Here is a 14,292-nt window from a genome sequence, read left to right on the forward strand (position 1 = left end):
CCCCTGGGAATTATGTCTGGTAGGGTAATAGAGATTAAAAACCTGTAGTCTGCTCCCAGAGGACAAAGCAGGAGTCTTTCGCAGCTGAGGACAATAAAAGCTCTAGTACCATGCAGTAAAGAGAGTATTTGGTGGTACATGAAGGCATGTGATCTTATGAGGGTTGCAGTGACAATTTTCAAAAGTGGCTGTTTTCCCTGAACAGTCAAATGGACCCCTACTCAAAATTTGGTTCACATTGAGACTGATGCCACACACATTAAAAGGGTATGAAAAAGTTTATTACTTACATAATTGAGGCCCCTGGCGAGAACAAGGCAGTCTCTCAAGCAGGTCTGAAATGGCTTTAAAAGGCAAAAAAGGTGATTAGCCTAGGTTTTTATCATCTTTATGGGGTAGGGCTGGAGTGGTGGTTCATGTGCAAGAAGAGGCTTGCATGATTTGAATCTCTCACCTGTGCCAAAGGAGGGCAACCCAGGTCTCCTTATCAGCTTGATCAGATGTGGGGCATCAGAGGAAGAGGGAGAGGTGAGGCTTAAAGCTGTCAACAGTCAGACATCAAAAAAATGGAGTCAGACTCCTCATTACACATACCAATGCACCCAGTACGATTATCATCATTTAAATTACTCATATATTAAAATTGAAAACACATATGAAGAATAGACAAACTATATCATAATTCTATCCCACAAGGACATCATAGCTAACAACTTAGCAGGTGGCTCTGTATCCATAATTCTCAAAATTGGCTGCATATTGGAATCATCTTAGAAGCATTAAGATATTATTGATACTTTTATCTCACCTCCAGAAAGCCTGACTGAATTGGTCTGAATTAAGTATTGGTAACTGGATTTTTATAATCTAAAAAAGAAGTACTAGACATAAAGGAAAAAAATTGATAAACTGCACTATATAAAATTAATAACTCTTGTTCATCCAAAGGACCCACTAAGAGAGGGTATAGACAGACCAGAGTGGAAGAAGGTATATTCAATTCATATATCTGACAAAGGACTTATATCTAGAATGTGTTAGGAATTCCTACAAAATCAGTAAGATAGCAACCTAATAGAAAAGTGGACAAAACCCTTGAAAAGACATTTCATAGAAGTTTGTTGCCAAATGACCAATAGACATACAAAAAGGAGCTCATTTCCATTAGTCACTAGGGAAAGGCAAATTAAAACCATAATGTAATACCTCTACGGATCTACCAGCATGCTTAAAATAAAAGAAACAGAAAGTACCAAATGTTGCTGAGAATGTGGAACAACTGGAATTCACATACACTGATGCTAGGAATGCAAATTGGTACATTTTCCAGCAATTTCTACACTATGCCCCAGAAATTCCACTCTTATGTATATACCAGTGACTTGGCAATTGTACCATCACGTATATACTGAACAGAAATGAATTTAAAGATTAATTGGAAGACCCATACTAGAATATCTATAGTTGTGCTAGTCAGATTAGCCCCCATTGCCTGGAAAAACAAAAATACACAGGCTAACAAACCTCTGACTGCTTCGGAGTTGTTCAACCCAGGCAGGTATCACTGTACTATACTGCTCCAACAGTATTAAACTTTGAAACCTCAGTTAGCATGACTCAGTCAATTATTCAGGTGTAGCATAGTGTAGAGTTTAAGAGCGTGAGCTCTGAAGCCGAACTCTTCACATCCTGGGGCCTTAACTTTCTAGCAGCGTGACTTTTTTTTTTTAATTTAATTTAATTTTATTTTATTTTTGGCTGTGTTGTGTCTTCGTTGCTGCACGTGGGTTTTTCTCTGGATGCGGTGAGCAGGGGTTACTCTTCATTGTGGTGGCTTCTCTTGTTGCAGAGCACGGGCTCTAGCCGTGCGGGCTTCAGTAGTTGTGGCACACAGGCTCAGTAGTTGTGGCTCACGGGCTTAGTTGCTCCGCGGCATGCGGGATCTTCCCAGACCAGAGCTCGAACCTGTGTCTCCTGCATTGGCGGGCGGATTCTTAACCACTGCGCCACCAGGGAAGCCCTAGCAGCGTGACTTTGGCTAAGTTACCTAAACTTTCTGTTCCTCAATTTCTTCATCTGTTAACAAGAGAAGATAATAGTAGTATTTTGCTCATAGGGTTTTTAGGAAGACTAAATAAATTAATACACATAAAGCACTCACAACATTGCCCAGCATCAGTAAATACTAAAAAAAACACAAAACTTAATACTATTTATTAACTCTCTTCCATGTGTTTTCTAGCACTGTGATTACACACTAGAACACATGGAACTACAAAAATACTGTATTTGGATTAGAGTCATTGGGGCGCCAAAATACATGAATTAACTTCCAAAGGTTTGATAAAATATAACTCAAATGGTAGAGAGTGTAAAGGTTGAGTTCAAAGTGCTTTAATTATTTTCTGGTGATTCAATGGTTTGTGTTATTATTTCTAACAATGTTATTTGTGTCTTTCAGTTTGTTTTGTTTTTGGAAGAGGAGGAGCTATGCCCATAACTAATGACAGTATGTTTCACTCTTCATGTTTTTAAGGCAGCTTGGATATCTGGATCATCTCTGTATTCTCCATAATGCCTAGTGGCTACAGTAGGTGCTCAACCAATGTTCAATAAAGAGGATACATTATCATTTACCGTGTGTTCATTTCTGTGTCGTTAGAAACCAAGCTGGGTCATTATTTTGTTATGTTTTCAGTTTGACTGAATAAATATTTAACTTGAGGTGTAAAAAGAGGAATTGCTTTCCACTACAAAGCTGTTTGTTCTGAAACTAGCAAAGAACAAAGCATCTTTCTTTAAAAACAAACAAAACATGGTTTATCCAAATAAACATTTCCTAAATTTCCCCTAAATAAGTTTTAAGTTATCCTGTGTAAGTAACTTCTGCTTTATAGTAGCTCAAAATTTACCGACATGAGGGGCCCAGATGAATCAAAAAGGAATGCCAGAATTTTAAATGTGCAAATTGAAAAGAAAAAGGAATTCTAGTTAATTTTGACATTATGAAAGATAAAAAATTATAAAGTCTATCAATTTAGACTTTAACTTGGCACAATTTTAATTCACAGTTACTTTAACTTTTAAGATAGAAAAATTAAACACTTTAGCTTTCAATTTTTTATTTTTAAAAATAAATAAAATTTTAATAGTAAATACTTTTAATTTTTAAAAAATAGTTTTTAAGTCATCCATAAAAATATCAGTCTGGCTGGATTCATAGCTCTTGGAAAATAGTTTAATAAACCATTTCTTGGCATCAGTAATATCAATACACAAATTGATTGCAGGATTTTAGAGCATCAAGCATTGTGCTAAGCACTCTAGGTACACTGCCTCATTTAATCTTTACTCCATTTTAGTCGCAAGGAAACAGGCTCAGTGAAGTTAAATAACATAGCCATGGTCATAGTGTTAAGAAGACTGAAACTTCGGTCTGAAGGATTCCAGGTGTTTAAAAGCACTCTCTCACTCTTCCCAAACGTACATACATTTCTCAATACAGCTAATTTTTTTTTCTCCTTTCTTTCATAGTCACTTGAAATGAAGCAACTTGAGAAGAGCTTGTGGTAAGTATAAACAGGTGTTTGCTGTTTTTGTCTTTTGTGGGGTTTTGCATTTTTTCTCCTAGATACCTGAATCATTTAAATCGAGTTTTTAAGTCTCCAAACACCTTCAGTGTCCTAGAAAGAGACCATTTTATTCTTGCTAAGTCATCTGTATCCAGAAAGGAAGAGAGATGGTTGACAGATGAAGGCTGCTCTCAGTCATTTGCTGTTACTAATATTAGTTTTTTCATTACTCAGTCCTGATGCAGCATTTTCTTTAATTCTCACAACAAAAGCAGTTCTTCTAATCAGTTTCAGTTATGTAAGTTTTGTTGTCTATTGAGTAACTTCTCTATGATCTCTCCTTTCATTTTTCACCACTACAGAGCACTGAGGCGAAAACAGCTTTCTGTGTCTTGTCAAAGGCTGGATGCTTGATCTTAGGGCAGACAGCCAAACTTCCTCATGGTGAAGCCAAGATAATGAAAGGGAAAGCCTATGGTTTGGGGATTTTGATAGTCACCAATAGCCCCCAAAATGCTGACCAAAGCTTTACTTTGTGGTTATGCAAAAACTTCACTTGTGCTAAACTCAGTTCTCCGACTGGATAAATATAAGTTGGGATCATTCTTGCAAGCTTTCCCAAGGTTCAAATATTTTAGTTAGTTCATATCTGTGGAAGCATATTTCATGCCTATGGCAATATAAACAGTGGGTTGATTTGGCCTATTCATTCTTTTTTTTGTTCTTAATATTTATTTGGTTGCACTGGGCGGGATCCTTAGTTGTGACTTGTGGACTCCTTAGTTGCGGCACGTGGGCTCCTTAGTTGTGGCTCGCTGGCTCCTTAGTTGTGGCTTGCAGCCTTCTTAGCTGTGGCATGCAGGCTCCTCAGTTGTGGCATGCGAACTCTTAGTTGCAGCATGCATGTGGGATCTAGTTCCCAAGACCAGGGATCAAACCCGGGCCTCCTGCACTGGGAGCATGGAGTCTTAACCACTGTGCCACCAGGGAAGCCCCTGGCCTATTTGTTCTTTTATAACAGTTTCATTTATTATCATGAGGATCCAAACCCATAGCTGCTTAATCAGAGCTCATAAATAAATTGATCATGCTTTCACATACTATAGGCTGTTCTGGGAGTGAGACCAGTGAAAAACAGGGAAAAATTAAATGAAAGAAAATAATTCAATACAGCTGTGCTCAAGTCCAGATTGAAATCCAGCGGTGGCTGAATTCAGTTGTTCAAACTCCCTCACCTCTGATGTTTGTATTTGGCCTTATACATTAATGAGAGTTATCATTTCCTTAAAAGCACATGGAAGTTCCTGGAAGGCAAATAATTGAGCTCAGATTTTTTAAAATTATAATTTGTTTATTTGGAATAGGTAATAATATGATTCAAAAGTCAAAACCAATAAAATTCTCCCACTATAAACCCGATATGCCACCTCAAAGGCAACCAGTTTTAACAGTTTCAGATGCATCTTTTCAAATATATATTTTTTGCATATACAAGGAAATATGTATCTATATTTTTTCCTTCCAAGAGTGCAAAATTTGTATCTGAAGGGATGCATAGTGTACATAATATACAAATTAAGTGTATACAGTATACATACTACTTATTGTGAAAGTAAATGCTCATAGTATATGTGTTGTTGTATACCTAATTAATATAATGTACAAAGTGTAGCATATTGTACTCTTCTATACTTTTATACTTAACAATAAATGTATCTTGGAGATCTGTTTCATGTCAGTACAGAAAAGAACTTCCTTATTTTTTGATGTGGCTGTCTAATACAGTATTCTGTTGTTTGGAGGTGCCACCACATTTATTTAACCAGTTCCCTGTTGATGGACATTTGGGTTGTTTCCAGTGTTTTGCTATTATAAATAAAGTTGCAATAAATATCCTTATGCATATGCCATTTTGCACATATGAGAATATAGCTGTAGGGTAAATTTCTGCAAGTAGAATTTCTGGGTCATTTATAACTTGATAGATATTGCCAAATTATCCTTTTCAGGGTTGTATCAAGTAAATGTAAGGGATCACAGATTTTCTTCGATTGTTAAATTTAACCTGTATGAAAAGAAAAGAAACTGCTTTCCACACTGCTATTATCTGAATGTTTGTGCCCCACCTCCCAATTCACATGTTGAAATTCTAACCCCCAAAGATGAGGTTATTAGGATGATGGAGCCATTGGGAGGTGCTTAGGTTATGAGGGTGGAGCTCTCATGAATGGGATTAGTGTTTTTATGAAAGAGACCCCACAGAGATCCCTTGCCCCCTCCACCATTTGAAGACACAGAGAGAAATTTCCAGCTGTGAACCAGGAAGAGGGTCTTGGCTGGAACACAACCACGCTGGCACCTTGATCTTGGACTTCCCAGTCTCCAGAAAGATGAGAAATAAATTCTGTTTATAAGCTACCAATCTGTGGTATTTTGTTATAGCAGCCCAAATGGACAAAGACACACACCATCAGAGTTAGGCATCTTTTCCACTCTCCAGGGTCCAAGTTGAATCTGGCTTCCTTGGTGAAGGCTTTCTAACCCATACTATTTCCTCCCTCCTCTATTTCACAGCATTTGCTGTCCTCTCTTCTCACTGTCTTGAGACATTTTTAAAAAGTCTCATCTTCTCTAACACTTGATTTATTACTTAATTCTTCCTAAATTTATATATCATTTCCTCAGTTAGACTGTAAGCTCCATGATAGCATGAGCCACATTAAATATCTTTGACTCCCCTACAATGCCCTGTAAATGCCTGGCATGTAGAAGATGTCCAATGAGTTACCAGACCCACTGAGATGTTTGTAATGGAACTGTGGGAAATGGGAGTGGAATTTCAGGGTATAAAGTGGTACATTCTAGGTTTCAGCTTTGGCATGGGCTTGGGGAGGAAAATCGACCCTCAGGCAACAAAGAGGGAGAGAAGAGGTGGAGGGACATACACAGAGAAAAATCAGATTAATATGTTGAGGTATGACACAATTCTGCCATAAAATCTTAACCTGGTAAACCATTTACTTCTTGAGAATTTTCCTGCCCCAAAATGTAGGCTCTGGAACACTGTCCTAACTCAGTTTTGCCACCATTGCAGTCATCCCCAGGGGTCTCAAAGTGTGAATGTGAGAGTGTGTGATCCTTTGGCTGGTCTCCAGCCTAGAGATTATTGCAAGTTTAGAGACAGGGTGGATCTTCACCGCCCTTTACCTCCCCTTCAACCAGGATGCTGCTGCCTATTTCCTCAGGCCTATCCTTGCAGTGGGTATCTCTTCTTAACATTTTTGACCTCCCATCCCCCTCTGGGTCATCCCCTGGTTTGCCACCTGGACTGAAAAGCTCTGATGAGGAATTAAATCCTGGGGTCATGGATGAGATTTCACTCCACACTCGAGGCTGCTGCCCATCTCCCCAGCTTGACTCTCTCCTTGGTGAGATTGTATTAGCCACTCTCATTTTCTACAAAAAGAGATCTCCTAGAGAGGTCACATTGACTGGAAGGAGGAGGTTGGGGATCTGTTTACTGATAGTATTTCCTTGAGTGGAAATGCATATTCAGAACTCCTGCCCGCCCAGTTGCATCTTTATACTATACTATCTGCAGTCAGATCATAAATTGGTAGAAAATGAAGTCAAAATACGATAGCTTCACAACAATAAGAAACTGAGAAGTGTATATCTTAGCCAATGTTCCACAACTTACTCTCCATTCAAAATTAATGTCATAGTCTTATATATATAACATTTAAATGGCCATTTTATATTTTTCTGTTGAGGGAAAATATTTAAGTAAATAATCAGCAAGAATTATAATAAAAACTCTATTTAAAAAAAAAAACCTTCCCGGGACTTCCCTGGTGGCACAGTGGATAAGACTTCACGCTCCCAGTGCAGGGGGCCCGGGTTCAATCCCTGGTCAGGGAACTAGATCCCACATGCATGCCACTACTAAGAGTTTGCATGCCACAACTAAGGACCTCTGGAGCCGCAACTAAGGAGATCCATGTGCCACAACTAAGGAGCCTGCAAGCTGCAACTGAAGAGCCCGCCTGCCGCAACTAAGACCTGGTGCAACCAAATAAATAAATAAATAAAAGCTTCCCATAATATCACTGTAATTATGCAGTTACTTATTTTTGCCTTTTTAATGCTCCGGTTTTCGTTAACTTTCCGGATTTGGTAGCTCTCCAGGTAAACATGGTGCACTTTTTTGGTACACTTCATCACCAGCCCATGACATTAAATGAGATAATGTATGTAATCCCAGTGCCTGACATAGAGTACATGCTCAATAAATGGTAATTATTATAATTATTAATGATAAAACCCCACCACTAACAATTGCTTCAGTTTGGTCAAACTTTAACCTCTTTTAAAATATAAATAATTCTGGAAATATTTAAATTACATACAGGTAATTTGATTTGTAGTATTAATTCCCTTGAAACTTTGTGGGCCTGGAGTAGGAAAAAATTATAAAAACGGCATTTATCTACCTTCACAAATTTGGTCAGGGATAGCTACAGTGAAAAAGCTAATTTTGAATTCTAAGTTTTAAAATAGTAATAATCTATATATTTTCTAAAATATTTAGATAAAAATATATTTGGTCCACTTATGGCAGATAGTCACATGCTTGTAAAAGGGATTGGAGTAAAAGCTTAATGACAGCTTATGGTACATTTTCAAGCTAACTTTCCTACAATATGGACCCTTCCAGTGTCACAAAATTCCATCCAGAACCATGACCACCAAAGCCAGCCAGGAAGATTGATCAGAAAGGTGAAATATACCGATGCCAACCATGCATTTTTATTGCTTTCATTGCCCAGCAGTGGCATAAACATTATACCATCATCATTTCTACAAAGATACTGATACTCTTTCTTTAGAACCATCTAGAATCCGACATATATTCTTAGAAATAGTCATCATTATCTTTTGAGAGTGTCTGATTTAGAGAAATGATCAAAAGTCTCTTTAAAGTAAGCCTGATGACTAAGTAATTAAATTAGTTGACATTAAATCTTCTTACTGTCCCACCCTGAACCAGGCCTTAATCCTCAACTTGACTTCAATCTAGGTTTCTCACTTCCTTTTCAGAACCTGATGATTGAAATACATCCAGCTTCGTATGCATGGGCTTGCATATCCATGTCTACTGATCTGAGAAGCGTACTCTCATAAAGGAAAGCCCCTTCATTTCCCTATAGTTCTCTTGAAGACCACTTCTCTCCCATCTCCCTTCCCTCAGATCTTCAATTTGGACAACACAATTTTGACTCTTTTCTTGGTATTGTCCTAAAGGAAGCTATCAAGTGAGAGAGGATGAAAATTTTCAATGCATTCTTTAAAAAATTCTTTTGGTATTTTTTCATCACACAGGATGCAAGAGTATGCTGTGTAAACATAGAAGCTATGAAGAAAAGAACTAGGAAGGTAGCTGAAGATATTCCAAGTAACTGTCTCCATCGGGATGTTGAACTGGGAATGGTCTTATAAAACACGTAGAAAACAAGAAAATAGATATGTGGGTGCACTGAAGAACAAAATAAATAAGAATATTTTATTAAATTAATGCAGGTGTAAACAGTGACAATCCACTGCAGAACTAGATATCATCTCTGCCTATATCATTTACAATGAAACACAAGACAAAGGGATAAAGTGCCTTACAAATCCCACACCACAAGAAGGCATTAAGATTTAGGAATGGAGTAAATAGACTTTACGTCTTGCTGAACCAGAATCCTCACTTGTACTTCACACAAACAAAGGATACTGTCACTCAAACAAGGGATATTGTGCAAATGAACATGTACAAAAAGATAACAGGAAAAGTTCTATTGGAGATTCTGTTTCTTCAGCCTTGACATGTGGCAAAGCAAAGAAGGTCTTCCTTGTCAGTGATCCAGGTAAATGGCCAAGAGGGAAGAAATACTCTGGGACCTCCTGAGAGGGCATCTGAACTTTTGGAAAGCAATGTCTTAGGAGGCCTGTGTAGTGGTGAGAACTGGTGGGACTCAAGGGTTCAGGCAGAGCTCACAGGCATCACAGGCCTTTTCTGGCACAGATGAAGGTCTAGGGTCAAGGTACTTGACTGGAATTTCCTAAAAGAACATGTAATTTTGCAAGTGCAACATCGAATTCAAGTTTATACTCAAGAGAAAACAGAAAAAAAACAAGTTCCAGACATGATTCTGTCATACAGACTTAGCAATAAAGTCGTCCTTTAGGGCCAGGTTGACCCCATGTACCCTGGAAAACCCATTTTGAGAAACACATTCTCTCTTTGAGAAACACAAAATAAACCAAATCCAAACACAGTCATAGAGCAAGTACTCGACAAATGCTGGTTGTCTAAATGTAGATGTAGTAACTCTTTAGTATGTACCACATCATATGAAAGATAATAAGAGACTATGGAAAAGATGACCTAGAACAAACAAGTCATAGTGCCCAGCCTCTGGGAACTTCAAATTTGTTCTGTCTACTACATAAGAAATAGTATATTAAATAAAAATAGCAAAGGGCACAGCAGACGCATAATGCATTACCACTTATGTGAAAAAGAGCAAAAACTAAAAATATATACACATTTTACAAACATTTCCACATATGTTCATAGAATATCTTTAGAAGACAAATAAACAAAAGACAAGTGTTGTTGTTTCTGGAAAGGGAAACTAGATGAGTAGGAGGATGGAATGGAGACTTTTTAATGTCTCCTATTGGACTTTTTGAATTTTGAATCATGAAAAAGTATGAATTCAAAATTCAATTCCATTTAAATAAAAAAGAAAACTGGGCTTCCCTGGTGGCGCAGTGGTTGAGAGTCTGCCTGCCAATGCAGGGGACACGAGTTCGAGCCCTGGTCTGGGAAGATCCCACATGCCACGGGGCAACTGGGCCCATGAGCCACAATTACTGAGCCTGCACGTCTGGAGCCTGTGCTCCGCAACAAGAGAGGCCGCGATAGTTAGAGGCCTGCGCACCGCGATGAAGAGTAGCCCCCGCTCGCCGCAACTAGAGAAAGCCCTCGCACAGAAACGAAGACCCAACACAGCCATAAATAAATTTTGAAAAAATTAAAAAATAAAAAAATTAAAAAAATTAAAAAAACTAAAAAAAGAAAACTGCTAGACAATACTAGGCACTATATAAATAAACATCAAATTGCATGGCAAAGGCAAACAAATCAGGGGTAAATATAGTGATAGAAAAGGAATTCAAGAGCTGTTTTCCACAGTTTTAAAAAATCTGACATCTCATAAACTAAAATTGCTTTGATTATTACAATGTTTAAGTATTTTCAACTGTCCAGGAACTGGCTGGCTACCCAGAGCGTCCCCTCCTTTGGCAGCATTTCTAGACTTTTCTCCTCATACAAGCATTCTCCTCAAACACCTTATACTATGATAATGCACCACATTGTAGCAATACGTTTTCTTACTGCTGTCCGCATCATACCATGAGCTCCTCGAGGGGAAGTGCTTTATCTTGCTCACATCTGTATACTCTGCCTGGCACAGTGACTGACATGGTAGGGTGCTTCCTAAATGTTCACTGAATGAATGAATTTCTTAAAGTAAAACAGAGCTGTAAATTGTATTCTAAAAGGACAGCGGGTAAAAAAAATTTTTTTAATTAAAAAAATGTTAAAAAGAATGTGTATATGTGTATAACTGAGTTACTTTGCTGTACAGCAGAGATCGGCACAACATTGTAAATCAACTATACCTCAATTAAAATAAATAAATAAATAAAAGGACAGTGGGTGACAGTCTTGGAAATCTGAGGTCTGCTGTTTATTGTCTTGGGCAAGTTATTTTATCTCTGCTCCCTCAGCTGTGAAATGGGTAGAATAATAGTGCTTGCTACAACACAGCTGCTACAGGGATGAAATGAGATTATGTGTACACATAGTTGTAAAGCTGATACTTAAACGTAACAGATATTTTGGTAATGTATCTTACTTTGAGGTCTGAGAATAAGATTATCCAAGTCAGTCAAAGTATCAATGGGTTAAATAAGGTAATATCCTATACAAACCAATGGTTTGTTCTCTATGGTTCCTATGTACTGACAGTTATAGAGGATATCAAGCAACTTACAAATACTATATTTTGCTGGACACACACAAGTCATCAAGCAGTAAGTTTGGTCTGGTGACATAATCTTAACTTCTAATACAGCATATCTTCAAAAGAAATCACTCACAACCACACTCACATGACAAGACCCCACAGACTCAAAATAAATAAAAATAACTCATACTTAAGTACTGTTGCAACACTGAGACTCTCAATTACCCAGAAGACAAATCAACACTGAGTGAAGGCAAAGGGCACTTCTGCAGGAACTGACCATTAAATCAGGGAATCTCAACCTGTTTTCCTAGGATGAGTGATGGATAATTTGCATGGAGATTTATCATTCAGAAGTGTCCTTTCTCCTTTTCATATGCACTGATGAGTCTCCCAGTTATTTTGAAGTATCAAGGTTCCCTTCCAGGCTAAGGCTACCTTTTTTACTCCTTCTTCCTTTGTTCTCCTCTTCTTTCCCAGCTTCCATTTTCAGAGCTTGGGCCTTTTAAGTTCTACATCATCTGCAGCCCACTGGCCCACTGCATGCCTCTGGCCATGCCTAACCCTGACGAACTCAAACCACAGGCTGAGAATCCCTGCTTTAAGATCAGAAGTTTCAACGTCGGATTACGTCTCCTCAAATTGTGTATCTGGAGAGTGAAAATGAGAAACATGTTATATTTGCTAGATGATATAATAAACTTGCAATAAGAGAAACAAGCATATTATATTTATGTCCAATTCCCTTTACATGATAAAGTGTAACCAACCATCCTGGTTTGCCAGGAACTGTCCTGGTTGTGAAACTGAAAGACCCATGTTCTGAGAAAACCCTTAGTCCTGGGCAAACTGGGATGGTTTGTCACCCTAGGATGCTCCAAACAACACTCATTAATTAGCTTTACAACACAAATGAGTGCTATGGACTACTTAACAAAACAAGCCTGAGCTTGTCCAAGGTAATTAGACTACTTTAAACTTGGGCTCATTGTGAAGTGTGGTTTCTAATTACATTAAAAAGAATTAGAAACCTTAACATAACTTTCCTCTTAGTTCAATCATCTGGGTGAGGTCTTTGCGGACTTCTACAAATGTAGACATTTGTTGTGGAATGGATTTAAGTGAACAGGTTAAGGGTAAGGTTCTATAGTCAGGCTAGTGGGCCCCAACGCCTGATTTTTGCCAGATTTGTGTTCTTGGGCAATTTATATTATCTTCTTGACCCTCTGTTTTCTCTATTATAAAATGGGAATAATCCTAGTATTATCCTAGGATAATAAATAAATAAATCCTCTTTGATTTTGTGGAGGGAGGAGATTGAAGTACTGCACATGAAGCAGTACACACAGTGCCTGATACACGTTTTATCTATCTATCTATCTATCCATCCATCCATCCATCCATCTATCACCCATCCACATAAATCACTTTGGTCCCCTATTGCAGGGAGATGTTAGGATGCGGAGCAATAGAAACCTAACAGAGAGAAGCTGCCTCCTTCCCCCACCTCCGCAAAGAGCCATCCCTCTACTCTCCTTTGCCATCCCTAAATCTCAGACTGTGGGAATAGTTCTTATATCAGAGTTGTGAGGCAAAGAGGAGCCGGCAGTTCCAACAGTCAGCATTCTGTAAAATGAGGGGAGATTACGGCTGATAGCCTTCTCCTTGTTCTTTAACTTTTTGTTTACTTTTCGTTCAACTTCCGATCCCTGCTAATATTCTTACCATTTTGCTGCTTTGAGTTCATATCTCGGGTGCCACATTTTTCCACATCCATCATTCTCACTTGAAAAAAAAAAAGTTATTTTTATTTCCATATAACACAACTCTACATCCCACACAGTGACTCAAGTTTAAATCCCAGGTTCCTATGAAACATTTTTAATCCCTTAGGAAATCTAGTAGACTTCCGTATTCCAGGAGTCCCAACCCCTGAGGTTAATTCAACAGTTTAGGACACATGCTTTTGTTCCTAAATTTTCTTCAGGAGTATATACTTATATTTTCCATTCTTCCCCCAGAGATGTACCATATTCTGAGACACTTTATTATACGTTGGTTTTCTAGCCCTTTCTAATGCCAACTAATTATTTTTCACATGGAAATGCAAGTTGGCCACAGCCACTTCCTTGGATAAATCAAAGCCGTCTCAGGTCTTCCTATCACTGAAACGTGATCCTTATATTCTGGCTGTCTCAGTTCTGTTAAGTACTTGTTCATTAGAAGAAGCTGACCTCCACTCCCTCAATTACACCACTTTCCCAGATCCACCCACCTCTTAAGGGGTTGTAGGGAATTTCTCAACGACTATTGGAATTCCCTTCCATTTTCCACTTCCCTATTTGTCAACAGATAACTCTATACACAGATCATCATCAGATCCTTTGGTGTACTTCTCAAAGTACTGGGGAAATGTTCGCTCTGAATCATCTTAAAATGAAAGGAAATTATTTGAATAGCCACGTTTTCCTGAATTTTAATTGCCCCCTTGGGTAAATAGAGAAATACACACATTAAAATTACTTTGAAATCTATATAACACCCTCAGCCAGAAATCTTGCAAACTACTCTATGGTAAAAGTACCACTGCTCTCCATAAAGAACTATCTTTATTATTTAAAGGTCCCAGAAACCAG

The 14,292-nt window shown here is 38.2% G+C and overlaps 1 protein-coding gene across 3 annotated transcripts in view; it reads right to left on the minus strand.

The window, feature by feature from the left end:
- Positions 1 to 517: 517 nt before the first annotated feature.
- CD274 (CD274 molecule) overlaps positions 518 to 14,292 on the minus strand; it is a 29,308-nt gene continuing 15,533 nt past the window's right edge. For 2 of the 3 annotated variants that reach the window (XM_059926436.1, XM_059926434.1), the window contains 2 exons: positions 13,382 to 13,441; positions 11,791 to 12,306 (listed from right to left, as the gene is read on the minus strand). In XM_059926436.1, coding sequence (XP_059782419.1) covers positions 12,284 to 12,306; positions 13,382 to 13,441 — 83 coding nt within the window. In that variant the 3' untranslated portion in view covers positions 11,791 to 12,283. Of the gene's footprint in view, positions 542 to 11,790; positions 12,307 to 13,381; positions 13,442 to 14,292 lie in introns of those variants that run through there. The other variant, XR_009503862.1, reaches the window with a different exon arrangement.

This window comes from Balaenoptera ricei, chromosome 6, assembly GCF_028023285.1.
Source record: "Balaenoptera ricei isolate mBalRic1 chromosome 6, mBalRic1.hap2, whole genome shotgun sequence".
NCBI classification, from domain to species: domain Eukaryota; kingdom Metazoa; phylum Chordata; class Mammalia; order Artiodactyla; family Balaenopteridae; genus Balaenoptera; species Balaenoptera ricei.